The following is a 19,023-nucleotide window of genomic DNA, read 5'->3' as shown; positions in this document are numbered from 1 at the left end:
CCCTAAATCACAGCCACTCCTCACTCCCTTCCCTCCACGAAGTTCTCAAGCCTCAGCTCATGATTTACAGCAAATCACTCTGCTGCAACTCTGCAGTGTTTTTTAGAGGGGCAAAGAAAGGGGGGAAAAATATATATATAAAAAATAAAAAGATGACATTTACCAAAGGCAGCCCTTGTCAGATCTATAGATCACCAGCACATTAATGAGCCTGTGCTTTATCGAGCATCCTGTGAGCAGACAGAGCAGCTCTCATATGGCTGTGGAAAAAATTCCTCTGGTTAAGCTAAATCAGGAAAAGAAGCGTTTGGTGCGTTACATAAACAAATTAAAAATTGGATGTCAAAAAGCCCTGCCTCTCCTTGCCCAAAAGCAGCAGCGAGTTGGAGAATCTGAGTGTCTCTTAATTTGCTTCCTGGCTGGATCAGCCTCAAAATTTGGTGAATTCTCCATCAAAGCTGATGAGCTGGAAGTCCCTGTGGCTTCACTGGGTGGAAGGAGAGAGAGGAGGAGAGGGAAAGAGGGAAGGAGAGGAAGAGAGGAATGGGCAGAGCTAAAATGAGCTTGGTTAAAACTAAGCAGGGAACAGAAGTGTTTCAAACAAATCAGTTAATACAACCCTGGGGAGCAAGATTGTCTCCAGGATGTGAATGCCTGTTCTTTACCCTGTTCCTTTAATTAAAATATTTCTAATGATTTATTTAGTCACTTTCATTAAAAGAAGCCAGGCTGGCAACAAGAAAACAACCATTTATGGCACAGCAGAGCTGCCTGTGGGTTCTCTTTGCAGGAACGTGGATGGGAGGCAGGTTGGGAGGCTCTTCACAGTTAAACACATCTCAACAAACTCCTTTAGGCTGGCAGGGACCCTGACACCCCTCTGGGCACTGCTGTGGATCAGAAAAGCTCGCTGAGAAAGGGCGAAAAGGCAGAAAAGCTGAGTTTTATGAAAATCAGCTCTTTCCTGGTGGGTTTGTGACAGGGCAGGGCTTGCAGCCTCCCCCAAGGAGGAGGGGACCCCAGAAAATACCACAGGGGTCCAGAGGCCCTTTTTGTCCCCAGAGCATCTCCCTGAGCCCAGGAAACCTTTCTCTATTCTTTAGTATATTTTTAGTTTAGCATTCTAGAATAATATAATATAATATAATATAATATAATATAATATAATATACTAATATATTATAGTATAGTATAATATACATTATTACAGGGTCTGCCCTGTCCTTCCAGCACTTTCTCCCTGAGGCTGGAAGTGTTACATCCCTGCAGCCTGATGGGGAATTTGGAAACCTTCATCCCACAGCAGCTTCCCTGGCCATGTCACACACACAAAGCTCCTTTTTCACCGAGCTGTTACAACAGGTCAGCAAAGGTTTTCTCCTGTCACAGCAGGTTTGTGGGGAAGAAATGAGATTTTATTCTCAGGGCAGATCAGGCTGCAGTCACAGCTCCCCACGGAGCTCTGGGAGAAGCTCTGCTCCAAAAGGACCTGTGAGTTTAACGTGCCACACTCCAACACATCCAAACCAAAGCTGTCACAGGGAGCTTTGCAGCCTTTCCCTCCTGAATCCACCTGAATTTGTGCTCTTGTTAATGCAGATGGGCTTGGATCTGTCACTTCTGTTCAGAGGGTGATGGCTTTGGGAGAGGATTAAAAGGGCATTGATGCTGCGAGAGATCTCTGTGGGGAAAATGCCATCGTGATCCCCCCTGCTCGCTCAGAGAAAGGCAGCATCAAAGCCAAGCTGCCACTTGACAGGTAAGAACTGGCAGGTAACATCCTTGCCAAGGCTGAAATTCACTGCTGCCAGGCCAGGAGAGGGTTCCTGGTGCCAAAATGCTCTGCTGGTGAGGGTAGGGTACAATAGCTTTTGTTCTCTGCCAGCATCTAGAAGTGGCAATCTCTGAGAAAAGGGCAGCAGTGGAGCTGTCAGCAGGGAAACAAGACAGATGAAACCTCTTTTTTAAATCTTTTTCTTTTCCTGAATAAGGTTTGGATTTACCAGCAAATTCCTTGGATTTGTGTCACGCAATCTCATCAGTCTGATACCCTCAGCTTCAGCTCAAACCAGAAAATATGGCTCGGGCAAGAAGTGTGAGGTGAGGAAATACCACTCAAATTAATGATTCTAATGAAATCTGCTCGGTGTTCTGTGGGCAGAGGAAAGCTGTGAAGAACCTACGAGCACCGAGACAAAAAGTAAATGAGTGTGAGCTGAGCAAACCTGTTAGAGAGGAGCCAGAAACCAGGAGTGAAACGAGCTTGAACTTCCCCTCACAGGGGGGAGATGATGGGGAGCTCCTCACATGGGTTTGCCCCATTTGCTTTCCCTCACAGAAACAGTTTGAAAATATTCACAGTACCCATTTTTTTCCCTATTTCATATAAAATCCTCCAATTTTCCCCCATTCAAATAATTTTAAGCCACAAGCTTAAGAAGTAAAGGAGTGTGAGTGTGAGCTTGCACTTGGCCCAGACTCCCTGCCCTGAATTAGTACCTAGGACAGGCCAGAGACTATTCACATTTTTTTTTCCTATTTCACAGAAAATTCTCCCATTTTTTCCCCCATCCAAATAAATTTAAGCAAACACAGCTACAACCTTAAGAATTAAAGGAGTGTGAGCTTGCATCTGGCACAGACTGCCTGCCCTGAAATAGCACCTGGACAGGGCAGAGATTGCTCTGCCATCACCCCCTCCATTCCCTGATGGATTCACACAAATCCAAACCATCCTGAGGCACATGCCTGATAAAATCCAACACGCTGAGTTTGCCAGAGCTAAGGTGACACCCCAAGGACCTCATGGTGCAAACAAGGGGGGTCTGTCACCATCATATTTTCTGAAAAATCCCTTCACCATGATTTCTTCTCCTGGGAAGATGTGAAGCCTCAAAAAAAATGAAAGCAATAATTATCTGATTTGCTTCTCCTGTGTTTTGCTGCTTTGGAATGTGATTGGACATTGTTTACCAACTGGTCATTGTTTGATTAATTTCATGTGAATTGTTTTTACTTAATGACCAATCACTGTCCAGCTGTGTTGGACTCTGGAGAGAGTCACAAGGTTCATTATTATCTTTTTAGCCTTCTGTCTGTATCCTTTCTGTATTCTTTAATATAGTTTTAGTATAATATAATATAGAATAATATAATATATTTAGTATATAATATATATACTATATATATTAATAATAATAAAATATATAGTATAATATAATATAGAATAATATTGTATAGTATAATATAATGTACTGTAGTATGATGTAATGTAGTGTGATGTGATGTAGTGTGATGTGATGTGATGTGACACGATACAATACAGTATAATATAATATAATATAATATAATATAATATAATATAATATAATATAAATCAGCCTTCTAAGAACATGGAGTCAGATTCATTCCTTCCTGCAATGGGGGACCCCAGAAAATCCCACAGAGGTCCAGAGCCCCTTTTGGTCCCCCCCAAGCCCAGGACACCTCCCAGCCCTCCCCAGCTGCTCTCACCTGCCTGAAGCCACCCCGGGTGTGCTGCAGGATTTTCAGGGCGTAGTTGGAGCGTTGGCCTTTGCTGTTGAATTCGATGTGGCCGGTGAGACCTTCCAATTCTACCTGTCCAAGAGAGACTCAGTTACAGCGCCCAGCGAGGCTGCCCCACCCCACTGCAGGCATCCTTATGAAATTCCCTTGTCTCATTTACACCCAGACTCAGAAACCTGCTCCTGCTGCATGGTCACCTCAGCTCTGAGGAGTTACAAATTCCAACTATTTCAAAAAGCTTGGATTTCAGAGTGTTCTCGTGCCAGATTTAGGCTTGTTTCGTTCCAGAAATGACAATTTTGGGTTCAAAGGAGCCCAAACCCATAGGGGAACTTACATCTTGCCCTTGAGTTCTGAGCAATTGTACTGCATGATCTCGTATCAGCTCAAGTCAGAGCTCGAATCACTTAGAAACATTCATACTTTAAACCAAAACCAAACAATTGAATTCCAGCTTTTCTGCAGCAGAGCCTCAGAAAGGGAGAGTTTCATGTCATTCCAAGGCCGGTGACTGTCGCAGACATCTTTTCTGGAAAATCCTTTCCTTAGGATTTTTCCTCCTGAGAAGCTGGGAGGCCTCAGGAACAAAATGTAAACAATGGTTATCTGCTGCTGTGGAATGCAACAGGTGCATCTGGGATTGGTCTCATGTGGTTGTTTCTAATTAATGGCCAATCACAGTCAGCTAGCTTGGACTCTCTGTCTGAGACACAAACCTTTGTTATTCAGTTTTTCTTTTTCTATTCTTAGCCAGCCTTCGGATGAAATCCTTTCTTCTATTCTTTTAGCATAGCTTTAATATAATATATACCATAAAATAATAAATCAGCCTTCTGAAACATGGAGTCAGATCCTCGTCTCTTCCCTCATCCTGGGACCCCTGTGAACACGGTCACAGGTGACAACCCAAACGCTCACATCTCACATTCCAGTGCCTCCAAAGAGCCCTGTGGCAGCCAGGAGCAGCCCTTAGCCCCCTCTCACCATTCTCAGGTAGTTCATGAGGCTGGTGCCGTGCTGCCAGATCTGTGCAGAGCCGCAGGACAGGGGCTTGACGCCGATCTCCTGGCTGCGGTTCAGCTCCTGCACCGCCGTCACCACCGCGTACACGGCGTCGAACAGCAGCGCCGAGGACAGCTGCGGGGGGAAACACAGGGAAAAATCAGCTTGGAGCACAAAATCCCCCATCCTGCTGCTCCTCGGAGCTGGAGAGTGCTCTGTGCACAGCCTGGGGTTGTCACTCTGGTTCTATTAAGTTTTTCCAAGCCTTCTGCTGTTTAAATTCTTGTAACGAACTTTCTCGCGCACGTTATGTAAATAACTCACTGTAAATAACTTATTGTAAATAACTATATTTTGTACTATATTATCGTACTATAAATTAGTGTGTTTATTTATTTTTTGTGCTTTTTGTCCCCTGAAAACACTTCCAAGCTTTTGAAGTTGAAGGTTTTGTTATGCTTTGATCTTTAAATAGGCAATCACTGGGTGAGGGAATGAATATAGCGTGTTTATTTATTTATTTCATGTCTTATAGTGACTTGGGGTCACCTGGGGTGCCCTTTGTGTGGGTTCATTTCATCCATCACTGTCGTCTCTCTGTCTCTGCTTGTCCTTGTTGCTTCCCAGTCCTTTCTATCTCAGTTTCTGCAGCTTTCCTTTCCTAACCAAGGGAGGTTTTTCAGCGTTTTGGTGGCTCTGATCAGTCTGCTGGCCAGGGGGAATGCTCCTGAGAGAGCAGGAATTTCCAGGGGGAATTGCTCCTGAGAGAAGCAGGAATTGTCATGGGGAATTGCTCCTGAGATCTGATGGCTGCTCCCACAGAAGGGAACTCGACTGTGCTGCTTCAGCCATCATGGGCAGCCTTCTCTGACCACTTCTATGACAGGAAGACCCACAAGAAATTATTGCTAGATGTGCTTGTCCAGCAGCCAAATCCTGCCTTTCAGACCCCACAGACATCATCCATCCCTCTCCACAACCTGCAGCAGCAGTGCTGAGGGAATGTCCAGAGTGTCAGAGCTCATCCCCTCTCCTGCTCTCCTTGGCTTTGGCTGCTTTGTCCAGGTTTCTTTGCCCACCAACCTCACAACCTCCATTTCCCACTCATGCACAGCAGTTTCCATGGCTTTGGGCTCGTTAACAATCAGCTATTTTCCTCCCTCGTGCTCACTGTTGCAGCTGAGATTTCACTTTTAATTACTGTCACCTCCTGACTGCTGGAATTAAGCCGTTGCAGCTCATTACGATCAAGGCTGCATTTTCCCCATGGATGCTTCCAAGAGCATCCTCTTCCCATCCCAGCTCCTGGCACAGGGCTCAGTCTCCAGCCTGGCTGTGATTTCCAGCCCTGCATCCTCTGCTCCTCCCAGAGCCTGACCAGGTTTATTCACTGCTGCAGGGTCAATCTCACCCAGCTCAATGATCCCAACAATCCTTGGCCTTCCATTCTCTTGCTAATTTTGACTCAACCCTGCTTGGTCTTAGACCTCACTGACCACTCTGGTGTGAGATTAGACACTTAAAAAGCAGCACAAACCCCTCAAAACCTAAAAAAATGAAGAGGCAGGATTCCATCAAAACCCCAAACACCAGCTCTGACAACACCAGTGAACTTTCACTCCTCCAACCTGCTGAGGCTGACCCAAACATTCCCCTCCTGGAAAACCTTTTCCAGAGGTTCTTAAAGAAGCTGATAAATTCTTCTCTCCTTCTTTTATCCTTTTAATACAAATTCTTTTCCTAACAAAGCTTCTCCAGCCTGCCCTGCCCTCAGCCCCTGCTCCATGAAGCTCTTTCCATGCACTTAATTTTAATTATGAATTTAATCCTGTTCAGGTTACGGGATCTCACACGCAATTTGCAATTCCTCTCCTGAATCAGGAACCATATTAACATCAGCTGGACAAATGAAACTGTTATGAGACCAAACACATCCTCACAACCCCAGAATTTCCCCCATTTCCTACCAAATCTGAATATTGGCCCAGCATTTTTTAATTTCCTCCTGCTAGGTTTCCATTTCCATTTTCCCTGAGCAGTTAATCCCTTATTAGATGGTGAGCAAGAGACTTGTAGATCTCAGTGAAGCATTTGACATCATTGATTGGAATGTTTTACTTCTGAATTCTGGAAAATTCATCAGGATTTCTGCCATCACCCTTTATGATTTCGTGCAATTTAAGTACTGGGGAGGGTGTGGAGAGACACAGGATCAAGTTCTTGTGGCATGGAATAGGAATCCCTTCCCTGCACCCTGATTTTGCACAGAAAAGAGGTAAACCACTAAATTTTGAGGTCATAATTTTCAGCAGAGGAGTGAAAAGAGATTTTTGGAGTGTCCTGCAGGCAGATCCAGCCAGAGGGATCTGTCCCTGCCCTCCTGTGCATTGCTCAACTTTGCCCATAAAAACCTCTCACTGCTTTTATATTCTCACTTTAAACCACAGCTTTGTCCCTGTGTCACAAAAAGCCAATTTTCCTGCTAACAAATTGACTCTCTCCCTCGCCTGCACTCTGATTTGTGCAGAGCCCCTGTTGGTTTTGTGCTCTTCTGCAAAATCAGATGTCCATGGAAAATCCATGGGGATTGGGGGGACTTCCCTCAGTCCCCAAATTCCTGACAATTCTTGCCACTGAAACATGAACAGGTTTGAGTTTTGCCATGTGGGGTTTTTCCTTCCCTCCCTAAAACATTATCAGCTGTATCTTTGCCCCCAAACCCAACACGGGGAATTAAAGCCATTAAAACCCTGTGAAAATAGACTTTGCAATCTGGATTTTATTCAATGACATAAACACTTAATTACAAACATCTGTTTGAGCCTAAATTCTAATTACCAAATCTAGCCATCTGTAATTTGAATGATTTTCTCTGATTTCCTTTCTTTGCAATGTGATTAATGAGGATGCCATCGGAGCAGGCAGCTCCCTCCTCCTTTGTCAGATGCTTCCTCAGCTCCAGCAAGAACGCCCTGGGATTTCTGCAGCTCACAGGAAACCTCCCTCCTGTCACTTCCAGCTGTTGAGACTCCTTTTCTCTCTTTAGGATGAGTTATCCCACAAAATAACTCCATCCCAAGGCTGCAAACAGAGATACTCCCTGCCAGATTTCCAACAGCAGAGGCAGAAAGGTCCTGGATTCACCTCACAGACAAAACAAACTCTGCTTGGGAATATTTCACCTGTACTCTGTAATTTCCCTACCCTCAAATCCTTTGCCCATCTTGAAGAATTCCAGTCCCTCCAGGCATCCTCCCACCTGCAGGATTTGCTGGATGCTCAATACAACCCAGGGTAAGAACCTAAAATGAGAATTTTCATTTCCCCGTCGCACCTGCTGCTGATTCCTGATGCCTCCTGTTTGCACTGGGAGGAGGGAATTTGTTTTTAATGCCTCTCCACAGCCCTGCAATCCAAAAAGGAATTTTCCTGCTGGAAATCCCATGGGGACTGAGCAGGGCAAGCTGATTGCAGCTGCCTCTGGGTGGGAGGGAGAGCAGGATGGTCCCAGCACAGGAGCTCAAGCCAAGCCAAAGGATGTGGACACAAAGGGCAAAAAAAATCTCCTTATTTTTCCTCTCAGGGCTCCCTTTGTGCTGACAATAAGGAGGTTTTCAGCAGCTCAGCTCGTCAAGGGGCTCTGAGTTCATTAAAACCCATGCAAAGGGTTCAGCTGATGATATTTTCCTCTCTCTCTCTCTCCTCTCACAGCTGCAGCTGCGATGTGGCAAATCTGCTTTGCAAACTCTCCCAGTGGTGGAGAATCCCTGGGGAATGCTCCAGTGCTGATGTGCACCCTCCTCACCCTCCTCAGGGAGCTGCTGGAGCACAGCTCAGCCCCTCCTGGGCCATCTGCAGCCACTGTCCCCCCTGCACGAGCCGCTTTCCTGGAGTTTAAACACTCAGGGATAAACTTCACCAGGGAAAAACCAAATCAGAGCTGCATCACCCCCTGCACCCACACAGAAATGCAATCTAAATCAAGATTAGGCTGGAGTTTAAAGCTGGGCTCCCAGTTCAGCACAGAGCTCTGCACCCCAAGGTTCTTTGGGCAGCTCTGACTCTTGGGGTCACTTTGCTGCTTTCCACATCCTCTGTAAATCACAGATTGACAGCTCAACTCCTCTCCTACCTACTTAATAAAAATGTTCTGCTCTGGCTCTTCCTTCCCATTCCTGGAGCAGCATCTCCTCATAAAATCTAATCCGAGGTACAACAGCAGCCTGGGGATATCCCTGAGCTCTTTAGCACAAGATTAAATAAGATTAAATAATTAAATTATTTAATAATTCAAACAACTTTTAAAAAAATTATTTGAGACCAGAGTTTCTCCTCCTGAGTGGCTCAGGACCATCCTGAACTTCTTCCCACAAGGTTTTTCCATTATTACCAGAATTCCCAGGTTCTGAGGGATGGGAATGGATTTTACTTACTGCTGGCCCAGTGAAAGGAGCGTGGTCACAATTCTCCTGCCAGGACTGGTTGAGGCTCTGCACAAACTCCTGGAAGAAGGCGTGGGACTGGTTGAAAATGGAGAACCCCAGGATGTTGACTCGGTCGTCCAGCAGGGTGTCCAGGCGCTGGAGGGAAAACTCCTACAGAACAGAAAATGGGATTAGAGGGGAAAACAGGCACTGAAACCTCAAACCCACTCAGTGTCCTTGAAGGGAACGGGAGCTGTGAGATCCCGGATGTGAAACCCATGCAGATGTTGGAAGGGAGAGCCTGGGTTTTAACAAGGATTTAATTCAGGTTACCACTCACCTCAGGCTTTTAATGATAATAAAGAACCTTAATAAAATTTCCTGTCTCATTTACACCCAAACAGACTCAGAAACCTGCTCCTGCTGCATGGTCACCTTGGCTCTGAGGAGACACAAAGTCCAACTATTTCAAAAAGCTTGGATTTCAGAGTGTTCTCGTGCCAGATTTAGGCTTGTTTCGTTCCAGAAATGACAATTTTGGGTTCAAAGGAGCCCAAACCCATAGGGGAACTTTTAATGAAGATATCACCCAAGTCCAGTGCTTTATTGGCCAAATTCCACTAAAAAAAAACCCCAAAACCCTCCAAAGAGGGCATCAGTCACCTGCTGAGTGAAGCTATCACCACATCCGATTTGGTGACATCAAGTTTCAACTGTTCAATTAAATCAGTTCTTTCCCACAAGAGGAGGAAACAAATTCTGCCTGACCCTAAAAACCCCCAGCCCTTCGCTGCTCCTTTCTGCTGCCACGTCCCAGGAGGAGATGCCACCCTAATGCCCTGGGGAGGGTTGGAGGGTGCCTTGACTGTGAATTTTGGAGTTGGGAGCCTCCTCTTGCATTTCTGCAAGTGCTAAGAAGTATAAAAACAACCACATTTAAAAAAAAAATTAGTATAAATTTTTTATAAGTACACTTTAAAAAATTATATTTAAAAATATATTTAAAAATATAAAATCTATTAAAAAACACATTTAACTATATTAAAAAAAATTAAAGTGCGGGGTTCAGTTTTGCTCCTCAGATCCACGGAAGCAGCTACACAACAAAGCCTGGGGAAAAGCCCAGCCCTCCTTGTCCTATTAGCAGGGAATAATGGCACTTCCCTCACTAATTTCTCTTCTGCTAATTGCTGAAGTAGAGTGAGAAGGTGGGAGACACTTGCAGCAGCTGCTGGATGCCCATCACGGATCCAGCTGTCCCTGGGCTCCCTGAGGGATGAAATTCCAGCAACTTGAGCCATTTTTTATCTTTGCTGGGCACACAGGAGCAATTCCTGTAAATCTCCCAAAGGTGGGACTTTACAAACTGCTCCAGCCCAGCCAAGTCCCACGGGAATGCAGGATGGAGCACATTTTGGACTCGTTGGTGTTGGGTAATGTGAAATTGCCTGTGAACTATTGATTCATTTGAATGATATTCTCGCCCTGCCTTGCTGACAGGTGATCCATTCACGCAGGGCATGCTGTCAGCCCCAGCGAGCAGGGCAGATGGCTGATGGATCCTAAACCCTGTAAAATCCTCTGTAAAATCCTCTCTCCCCACAGCCAGAGCCTCCAGGCAAATCGTGCAGGGCACCAGGCAAACAGCTGCCCCATTGCCCTGTTGGCTTGGGGATATCCAGGAGGAAAATGAGATGTTTTGTCACAAAATCCGAGGTTTCATCTCGTGCCAGGGCAGCTGAAATGAGCGTGTTTGTTTAATTATTTATTGTGCCTTTTGTCCACCTGGAAACGCTTCCAAGCTTTTGAAGCTGAAGGGTTTGTTATGCTCTGATCTTTAAATAAGCAATTCATGGGCGAGGTAATGGTCTCAGTTCATGTGGGGAAACTGAGGCAGGGGTGAGAGGTCCATCCAACCCTCTCCAAATCCACCTATTTCCAGATGTAGAAAACCCCATTTCTGTGGCTGTCACATCCATAGAGCATCACCTCTGTGGCACACAGGTGTGGCACGGCCTGGACCCTGCTCCCTGTCCCCTCCCTGTGCTCCAGCTCCCTTTTTTGGCCATTAAATGCCTTTCCAGCAGTGGAGCAGGCAGCAAACGAGCCGTGAGCTGCCTATGCAATGAGATGGAGATAAACCACCCGAGGGGGACACACTTCATTTGCCGTGGGATAAGAGAGATTTGGTAAGGTCAGGCTTTGCTGCGGAGGGCAAAGGGGCGAGAGCATCCCCACACTCCCAGAGCTGCCAGCTCAGCTTCTGGCCCTATTTGTTGAGGTTTTTTTTTTTCCTCCTCCTTTTTACACTCGCTCACCGTGCTTGACATTTCCAAACCCACGTTTTGCAAACAAAACCTGGTTTGCTATTCCAGACCTGCACCTCTCAGCTGATTTCCCACCCGTCCTGCCCTCCTCCCATGCTGCAAGAGGCAAACACAGGCAGGAGAAAGGGTGGGAAACCCCTGATCTCAGGGGGATTTTCAGGTAGGAAACTCCTGAATTCAGGGATATTTTCAGGTGGGAAACCCCTGATCTCAGGGGGATTTTCAGGTGGGAAACCCAAGGATTTCTCTCTGAGATGCAGTGAAAGATATTCCTACACAAAATGCTTTCCCAGCTGACTTTTTCGCCTCCTGGAGTTGCTCTCCCTCATCCCCAGTGCTGGCTGGAGCTTCTGCAGGATAGAAGCTTGCCAATGCAATAAGAGCAAAGAGCCATTAGGAAAATAACACTGCCATCCTGTTTAAGAGGGGACTCCAAGCCTCCTCCACCTGTGCAAACACTGCTTTATAACCACAGGCTTTCAGAAATTGCCATCAAAATGATGGGTGCAAACAGCAGCTCCCTCGTTTCCTCCCATTCTGGGTTTTTTTATCCCTCTCCCTGCATTGGAGGAATTGCAGGAATTGCCCAAAACTTGGCCCTCAATCTCAGTCCAACATGAGGCACAGAGACCACCAGGAATCGTGCCAAGGTGAATTTCAGGGACACAAATCCTGCCTGCATCAATTCCTCCCCCTCTTTCCACTCTGTTTTTGAAAACACCCACCACACGTCAATACTCTGTTTCAAGAGAACTCGGTAAAAAAAAATTAGACCCGGAGGATCTGCAGCCAAAATTAATGAACTTTTTTACAGAAAGAAAAAGATCCCCAGGCCTTGCTCCGATCACAGCAAATTCAGCAGCAGGCACCAGCAGGCAATTACAGTGTAGATTTTCTGACTGCTACTACAGGGCTGCAACCACGAAATGTGTGCTGTTAAATAACAACACTTAGCAGTTCCGTGGCATTCTGTATTTTCCCGAGTGCTAGGCACACAATTAGCTAATTGAATTCCACGGGGTTCCCTGGGAGACGGTGCTGGAGGAGTTATTAGAGGATGAAGTCACTGCCTGGCTTTCTGCAGCGCTCTCCACCTGCACTCTTCGCTTTCCAGCAGCACAGAAATCTCCTGGAATGACCCCAGAACTGAGGGCACTGGAAGGAGCTGGTTAATAAAAGCCACAGAGGTGAGCTCTGTGATCCTAAAGCCATGAGATGGGATTTTCCAGTTATGAGCAGATCTGCAGGACACTCTCCCCGTTCTTTAGGGACACAAAGCCAGCAGGAACCAGTGATGCTCTCTGCAAGTCTGGATGGAGGATCAGATGATCCCAACCAGGATTCTGCACCCACAAATCCTCTCCCACCTCAGGTGGCTCCGTGAATTTGGGAGGGAATTGTCCCTCCTGCCCTGCCTCTGAATTTGGGAGGGAATTGTCCCTCTTTCCCCTGTCCATGTCACTGAATTTGGGAGGGAATTGTCCCTTCTGTCCTTCTCCTGTCACTGAATTTGGGAGGGAATTGTCCCTCCTGTCCTGCCTGTGTCACTGACTTTGGGAGTGAATTGTCCCTCCTTTCCCTGTCCATGTCACTGGGTTTGGGAGGGAACTGTCCCTCCTGCCCTGCTCCTGTCACTGAATTTGGGAGGGAATTGTCCCTCCTGCCCTGCCTGTATCACCCTGGGACAGCATGTGAAGGGCCAGCCCAGCAGGAAATTGTCCCTGTCACAATTGCCTGGCAAAAAAAATGTATTTTAAAGCATGGAGCCACCTCCCCTGCCCTGCCACACTGGGATGTCCCTCCTGAGAGAGGCTCCTGGTGGTTTTTCCCCCTGCAGCAGCCTCTGTGCTGCTGAGCACTGCAGCAGCTCCTGAGCTCCTTCCAGCATTGATTTTGCTGCTGATCCTGTTCTGCAGCTGTGTGTGAGTGCAGGACCTCGATCTTTATCTCATTTTTAATAACCCAGAGTGCCTGGGCAGTGGGGAGGCAGTGAGCACAAGCTGGAAACAAGCCTAAAGAGAGGATCTTTCACTGCCAGGCACACCTAGACCCTGTCTGCACAAAACTGCACCCAGTGAATTGCCCTGCCTGACTTGAGGCACTGGGAAACCTCCTTTACACCTTTCCCCCTTAGAGTAATAATTTTAATTGTTTCAATTCTTCCCATCTAATTGTCAAATATTTTGAAATGTAAACCCAAGGCTCTGGAAGGAGCAGGGTTTGCTCAATTCAGGCTGCACCAACAGCAAGATGCCAACTCCATCCCTCTTCCACACACAGAGTTTTATCTTCCTCTCCTAATCACTGCAAGGACTTTATTGGAATTTTTGACCTGCTGATTAACAGCCTCCAAAACACCCTCCAACAGGAGAAACTCACTGCTGGAAACTCAGCACTCACCTCGCTCCCCTCCAGCACCAAAAGCTGATTTACACCTGATTTACACCCGATTTACACCAGGCCCAGGACACTTTGTGCTGTTCCTGCTCTTTTTTCATGTGGGATGGGAAAGGAGAACACTGGGCCAAGGCTTCCATTTCTCTATTAAACCCTGGCTCTGGCAAAACCTCCTTGTTCAGAGAGTTTGGTGCCCAGGAAAGCTCTCCAAAGCCAGAGTGCAATGTCCATCCTGAGACTTCTTGGCAGCTTTTGTGCAAGAGCCAAACCTGCAGTGCCAGCTCAGCACAGCTCTGGTGACATCACCTGTGTGTGTCATTATTCACCATTTTAGGGTTAATAAAACATCCCATTATTCACCATTTTAGGGTTAATAAAGAATCCCATTATTCACCATTTTAGGGTTAATAAAATATCCCACTATTCACTATTTTAGAGTTAATAAAGAATCTCATTATTCACCATTTTAGGGTTAATAAAATATCCCATTATTCACCATTTTAGGGTTAACAAAATATCCCATTATTCACCATTTTAGGGTTAATAAACTATCCCACTATTCACCATTTTGTGGTTAATAAAAATATCCCATTATTCACTATTTTAGGGTTAAAAAAATATCCAACTATTCACCATTTTAGGGTAAAAAAATATCTCATTATTCACCATTTTAGGGTTAAAAAACCATCCCATTATTCACAATTTTAGGGTTAACAAAATATCCCATTATTCACCATCTAGGGTTAATAAGATATCCCATTATTCACCATTTTAGGGTTAACAAAATATCCCATTATTCACCATTTTAGGGTTAAAAAACCATACCATTATTCACCATTTTAGGGTTAATAAACTATCCCACTATTCACTATTTTGGGGTTAATAAAAATATCCCATTATTCACCATTTTAGGGTTAATGAAAGAGCAGATTCTTTGGGCAAACACAACTCCAGGGAGCCTCTCCCAGGTCATGGAAGGCAGAAGTAAAAAAACTTCACTCAAAAGCAGATTGACCTTGCAAATTTTTCCCCCAAAAATCACCAAATCTCCTCAGGCAGAGGTGGAGAAAATTCCTGCCTTGTCCTCTCTGGATCCTGCTGCCCTCAGAGCTGTAAATCATCCCAAAGCTCTGCTCAGAACACATTTATTTGTTTACTCAAGTGGACAATATTATGTTAAGTGATTTCCATGGTTTTCCTGAAAGGTTTAATTTATTTATAAACTATCGACGGAGTGAATACGTTTCTAATGGGCCACATGTAAAAATCAATTCCTCTAGGAGGGGAAAAAAAAAGTGGGAAAAAGTCATCACAGCAACAATTTGAGCAGGTAAGTGGATGAGCCAGAGCAGAACATTTTTATTAAGTAGGTAGGAGAGGATCTACTCAAGGCAATGCTGGTTGGCCATTCAGGTGGGGAGAGAGAAGTTGTGACCTCGGGGGCAATTTAGGGGAATAAATTTGTAACTGTAATTGGATTTTTCTTCCAAAAAAAAGCACTGATGTGCCTTACAGGTCTTGAACCTCCTCATGCAAGGCCAGCTGTTAAATTTTGGAGGCTGTTCTTCAAACAAGAGCACTTTTAGGAAAATGCACTGCTCAAAGTTCAACTTGTCTGCAGGGAGATTTGGAGAGAGGCAAATGCACAGAGAGGTCAAGTGCTAAATGTTGGGGCCTGAAAAATGACAGATCTTGGGGAAAAAGGAGGTGGGAAGCAGGGAAAGGAAAAGGGAAGGGAAAAAGGAAAGGAAAGGGAAAGGGAAGGGGAAAAGGGAAGGGAAAAAGGAAAAGGGAAAGGAAAAAGGAAAAGGGAAAGGGAAGGGAAAAAGGAAATGAAAAGGAAAGGGAAAAAGGAAGGGGAAAAGGGAAAGGGAAAGGGAAAGGAAAAGGAAAAGGGAAAAGGGAAAAAGAAAAGGAAAGGAAAAGGAAAAGGAAAAGGAATTTGCCCTCCTTCCCATTACTTTTTTTCCATAATTTCCAGGGAGCTGGGGTGTATCTGAGAGAATTTACCCAAAAATTTGGAATCGAGCACAGGGATCTGGCCAGAAAGTAATAAAACTGAGGCAGCAAAAGGCAGGGAGGCACAGGCACTGCTTTGTCTCAACCCTCCTTCCCTCATGCTAACTAGAACGAGGAGAAATTGCCTTGGCAGCCTTGCAAAAGCCTGATTTGTTTGCACTGCCAGCACATGGCACTGGAAATATGATCCATAAATCCCAGCAAGGATCAGGGCTCTCCAGAACACTTCACATCAGCTGCTGGCAACCAGGAGGGCTGGGAGGGCAAATCTGTCCCAGGGCATTGAGATCCTCTGCCTTCGTCACCTGGGCAAGGCACAGGGAGGGCAAACACCACGGCCTGTGCTGGAGCTCACGGTGAAAAATAAGATTGTTTCACCACAAAGAGGCAATTTCGCAAAACCTAAGCCTTGTCTGTAGTTCCCTGTCCCTGTGCTTGATTTGACATCATCCCTTCCTTCCGAGGGATGTCACCCTGCTGACAAGACACAGCAGAAATGTGTGACACTCTCTGGGGGATTTGGACACCAATTTCCCCTCCAGCTCCAGTTCCAGGCTGACAATTCAGCTCAAAAACCTCGTCCTGTACCCAGACCTCTTTATAAATCACCAAACAAAGAAGAGAAGGCAGGAAACGAGACAAAAAAACCCCAAACCTGAGCTGATTTATCTGGTCTGTGGGAGTTGAACACGGCAGCTGTTTTATCAGCAGCAACACCTGCACACAATTTTGTCAGGGAACAAAACTGCACCCAGTGAATTGCCCTGCCTGACTTGAGGCACTGGGAAAGCTCCTTTACACCTTCCCCCTTGGAGTAATAATTTTAATTGTTTCAATTATTCCCATCTAATTGTCAAATATTTTGAAATTTAAACCCAGCCTGAGGTCCGGATATTATTAAAAAAAAAAAAAGCAACAAACCAAACAGAGAGAGAAGAAAAAAAAAAGACAAAACCCAATAGCTGCACAAAATTAACAAGCTAAAAGAATTAATTGTAGCGTGGGGTTTTGAAGGCATCCAACATCCCCTCCTACTCTGTGCTGCTGATTTCAGGGATTTCCAGTGCTGGAAGGAAGATTTTTCTTCAATGCACAGCAGTCTGCTTTCAGTGGTCTATTTGTGCAGCATATTATTATTATTATTATTATTATTATTATTATTATTATTATTTTATTATATTTTAAATTATATTTTATTATTATTATTCTGCACATCATTGCCCCCTCACATGGCCGTGAGCTCTGTGGAGACCCAGCCAGGGAGAAGGGAAGGGATGATGAGGATGATGGGGATGGTGGGGATGATGAACAGCTCTGAGATCATCCCAGCACCTCTTCAGGGAATTTCAGGGAATTTCATCCCTCCCCAAAGTCCCAAATCCAGGGAACCATCACCCCATGGATGTGCCAGGGGAGAAAATGGGATTTTTTGCCAGGAGTGCCCCAAATGCAGGATGTGGGGAAGACAAAATGCACCAGACCTGAGAGTTCCATGAGGACTCCTGGAAAATCTGCCAGGCTGCTGCTGACAAGAGCAGGTCCCTGGGGCTGGCTGAAGGAGGCTGATAATGAATTTGCACGCAGGAAAGGAGCCTGTGGGTGTTTTTGTATTGGTTTGCTCACTTCAGCTCCCATGGAAATGTGTTGGGGGCTGAGGGTTCCTCCCCATCTGCCCCAGTGCCACTCCCTGGTGCCACCAGGCTGGGACGGAGGGGACAATCACCCCAAAATCCCCTCCTGTCCCCAGCACACACAGAATTCCCTCCTCTCACACTCGCAGAGAGCAGAGCTGTCAGCTGGGATGCGCTTATTAAATAAAATTAATGCTAAAAGACAGAAACAGAGCTCCCCTCTAGAGCTGCAGGGCAGGTGTTTAATTCAGCATTTTATCCTATTTTCTCCTCTTTTTTTCTTTTTTTGCCTGAGATATTTTTCCATCTCCAAGCAGCTCAGTGCTCCACAGGCTCTCTGTTCCCTCTCCTGATGGGTTCTCTCTCCATTTGAGCCATTTTTTCCTTGCTCCCCTTGACAGTAGTTCCCTCTGATTTTATCTTTTCTATTAGGCAGTGATTGCAGAGCCTCAGAGGGTTCATTAGGAGCTTGATAATCCCTCCAGATTTATGAGCCTAAATTGCTCACTCCCATCTCCAATCCCCATTTAAATATTACTAATTTCCTTAAACATCTCTTCCATCTGCCCAGGTTTTGCCTGATGTCACCTTCCCCATAATGATCCCTGCCAAAAATTCCGTTAGTTCTGCTACGAGCTGGGCTTTTGAACAAAGTGCTAAAATAACCTGGATAAACAGATTAATACCCTGAGAGAGCGAATGGCAACAAAACTCATTTCTTTCTCACCTGCCACTGCTGCCTTCCACGAGATGAATGGGTTTGAAAGGCAAATTTCACCTCCAGCAAATGCTTAATCACACCCGTGCTCAGGACTGGGGTGGAGGTGGGAGCTTCATTTTTAGAGCAGCATCCATGAGATGCTGCTCAGACAACAGAAACAACTCAAAAAAAAAAAAAAAAAAAAAAAAAAAAGCTTTTTTTGCAGAATGTCGTGGTGATGTGAGGTGGAGATCCCTCGCGGTGTGCCCAGCCCTGCTCTGTGGGACTGGGAATGGTTGGGGAGGGAACTGGGACAGGAAGAGCTGTGGGAGCACTGGAGATACTCCTGGGAGCGGGAATGGTGGGGATGGCACTGTCCCTCTGCCAGCACAGTGACATTGTGGCTTGGGGCACAAAGCACAGCCCCAGGCTCCCTCCCTGCCTGGAACTCCCTCCCTGTGCCTGTGCTGCCCATTCCAGGGGGATGAACAGCACCAGTGAAGTTTGCCTGGCTGGACTGATCCATGGACTGGCCACTGAGCAGGAACGCAGCCAGGAGCCTCATGGCCTTTTCTGTTCCTTGCATTTCTCCCTTTGCCACCTCCTTCCCCTTATTCCTCCTCCCCTCTGTGCCCCAACTGCTCCCAAGCCCTCCATTTCCCTCCCTTCCCTTATCCTTTTCTCCATTCTGTGCCCCAACTGCTCCATTTCACTCCTTCCCCTGATTCTTTGTCCACTTTGTGCCCCAGTTGCTCCCAACCCTTCAATTTCCCACTTTTACCTTCTCCTCTCTCCCCTCTGTGCCCCAACTGCTCCCAAGCCCTCCATTTCCCTCCTTCCCCTTCTCCTTTCTCCACTCTGTGTCCCAACTGCTCCATTTCCCTCTATTTCCCTCCTTCCTCTTATCCCTTCTGCACTCTGTGCCCCAACTGCTCCCAACCCCTCCATTTCTCTCTTTTTCCTTCTCTCTTCTCCAT

General features: G+C 46.0%; 1 protein-coding gene across 1 annotated transcript in view; it reads right to left on the bottom strand.

Annotated features, from left to right (window-relative positions):
* The window catches only part of GRIK4 (glutamate ionotropic receptor kainate type subunit 4), a 201,509-nt gene that overhangs the window by 33,520 nt on the left and 148,966 nt on the right, over nt 1-19,023 (bottom strand). The window contains exons 8-10 of the mRNA XM_054291409.1: nt 8,982-9,143; nt 4,531-4,683; nt 3,514-3,618 (exon numbers count right to left, since the gene is read on the bottom strand). Coding sequence (XP_054147384.1) covers nt 3,514-3,618; nt 4,531-4,683; nt 8,982-9,143 — 420 coding nt within the window. The remainder of the gene's footprint in view (nt 1-3,513; nt 3,619-4,530; nt 4,684-8,981; nt 9,144-19,023) is intronic.

Source organism: Melozone crissalis, unplaced genomic scaffold (assembly GCF_028551555.1).
Source record: "Melozone crissalis strain CALT ecotype California unplaced genomic scaffold, PUWL_Pcris_2 ptg000092l_1, whole genome shotgun sequence".
NCBI lineage: Eukaryota > Metazoa > Chordata > Aves > Passeriformes > Passerellidae > Melozone > Melozone crissalis.
The sequence above is the reverse complement of the archived record's forward strand: the minus strand, read 5'-3'. Positions and strand labels throughout refer to the sequence as shown.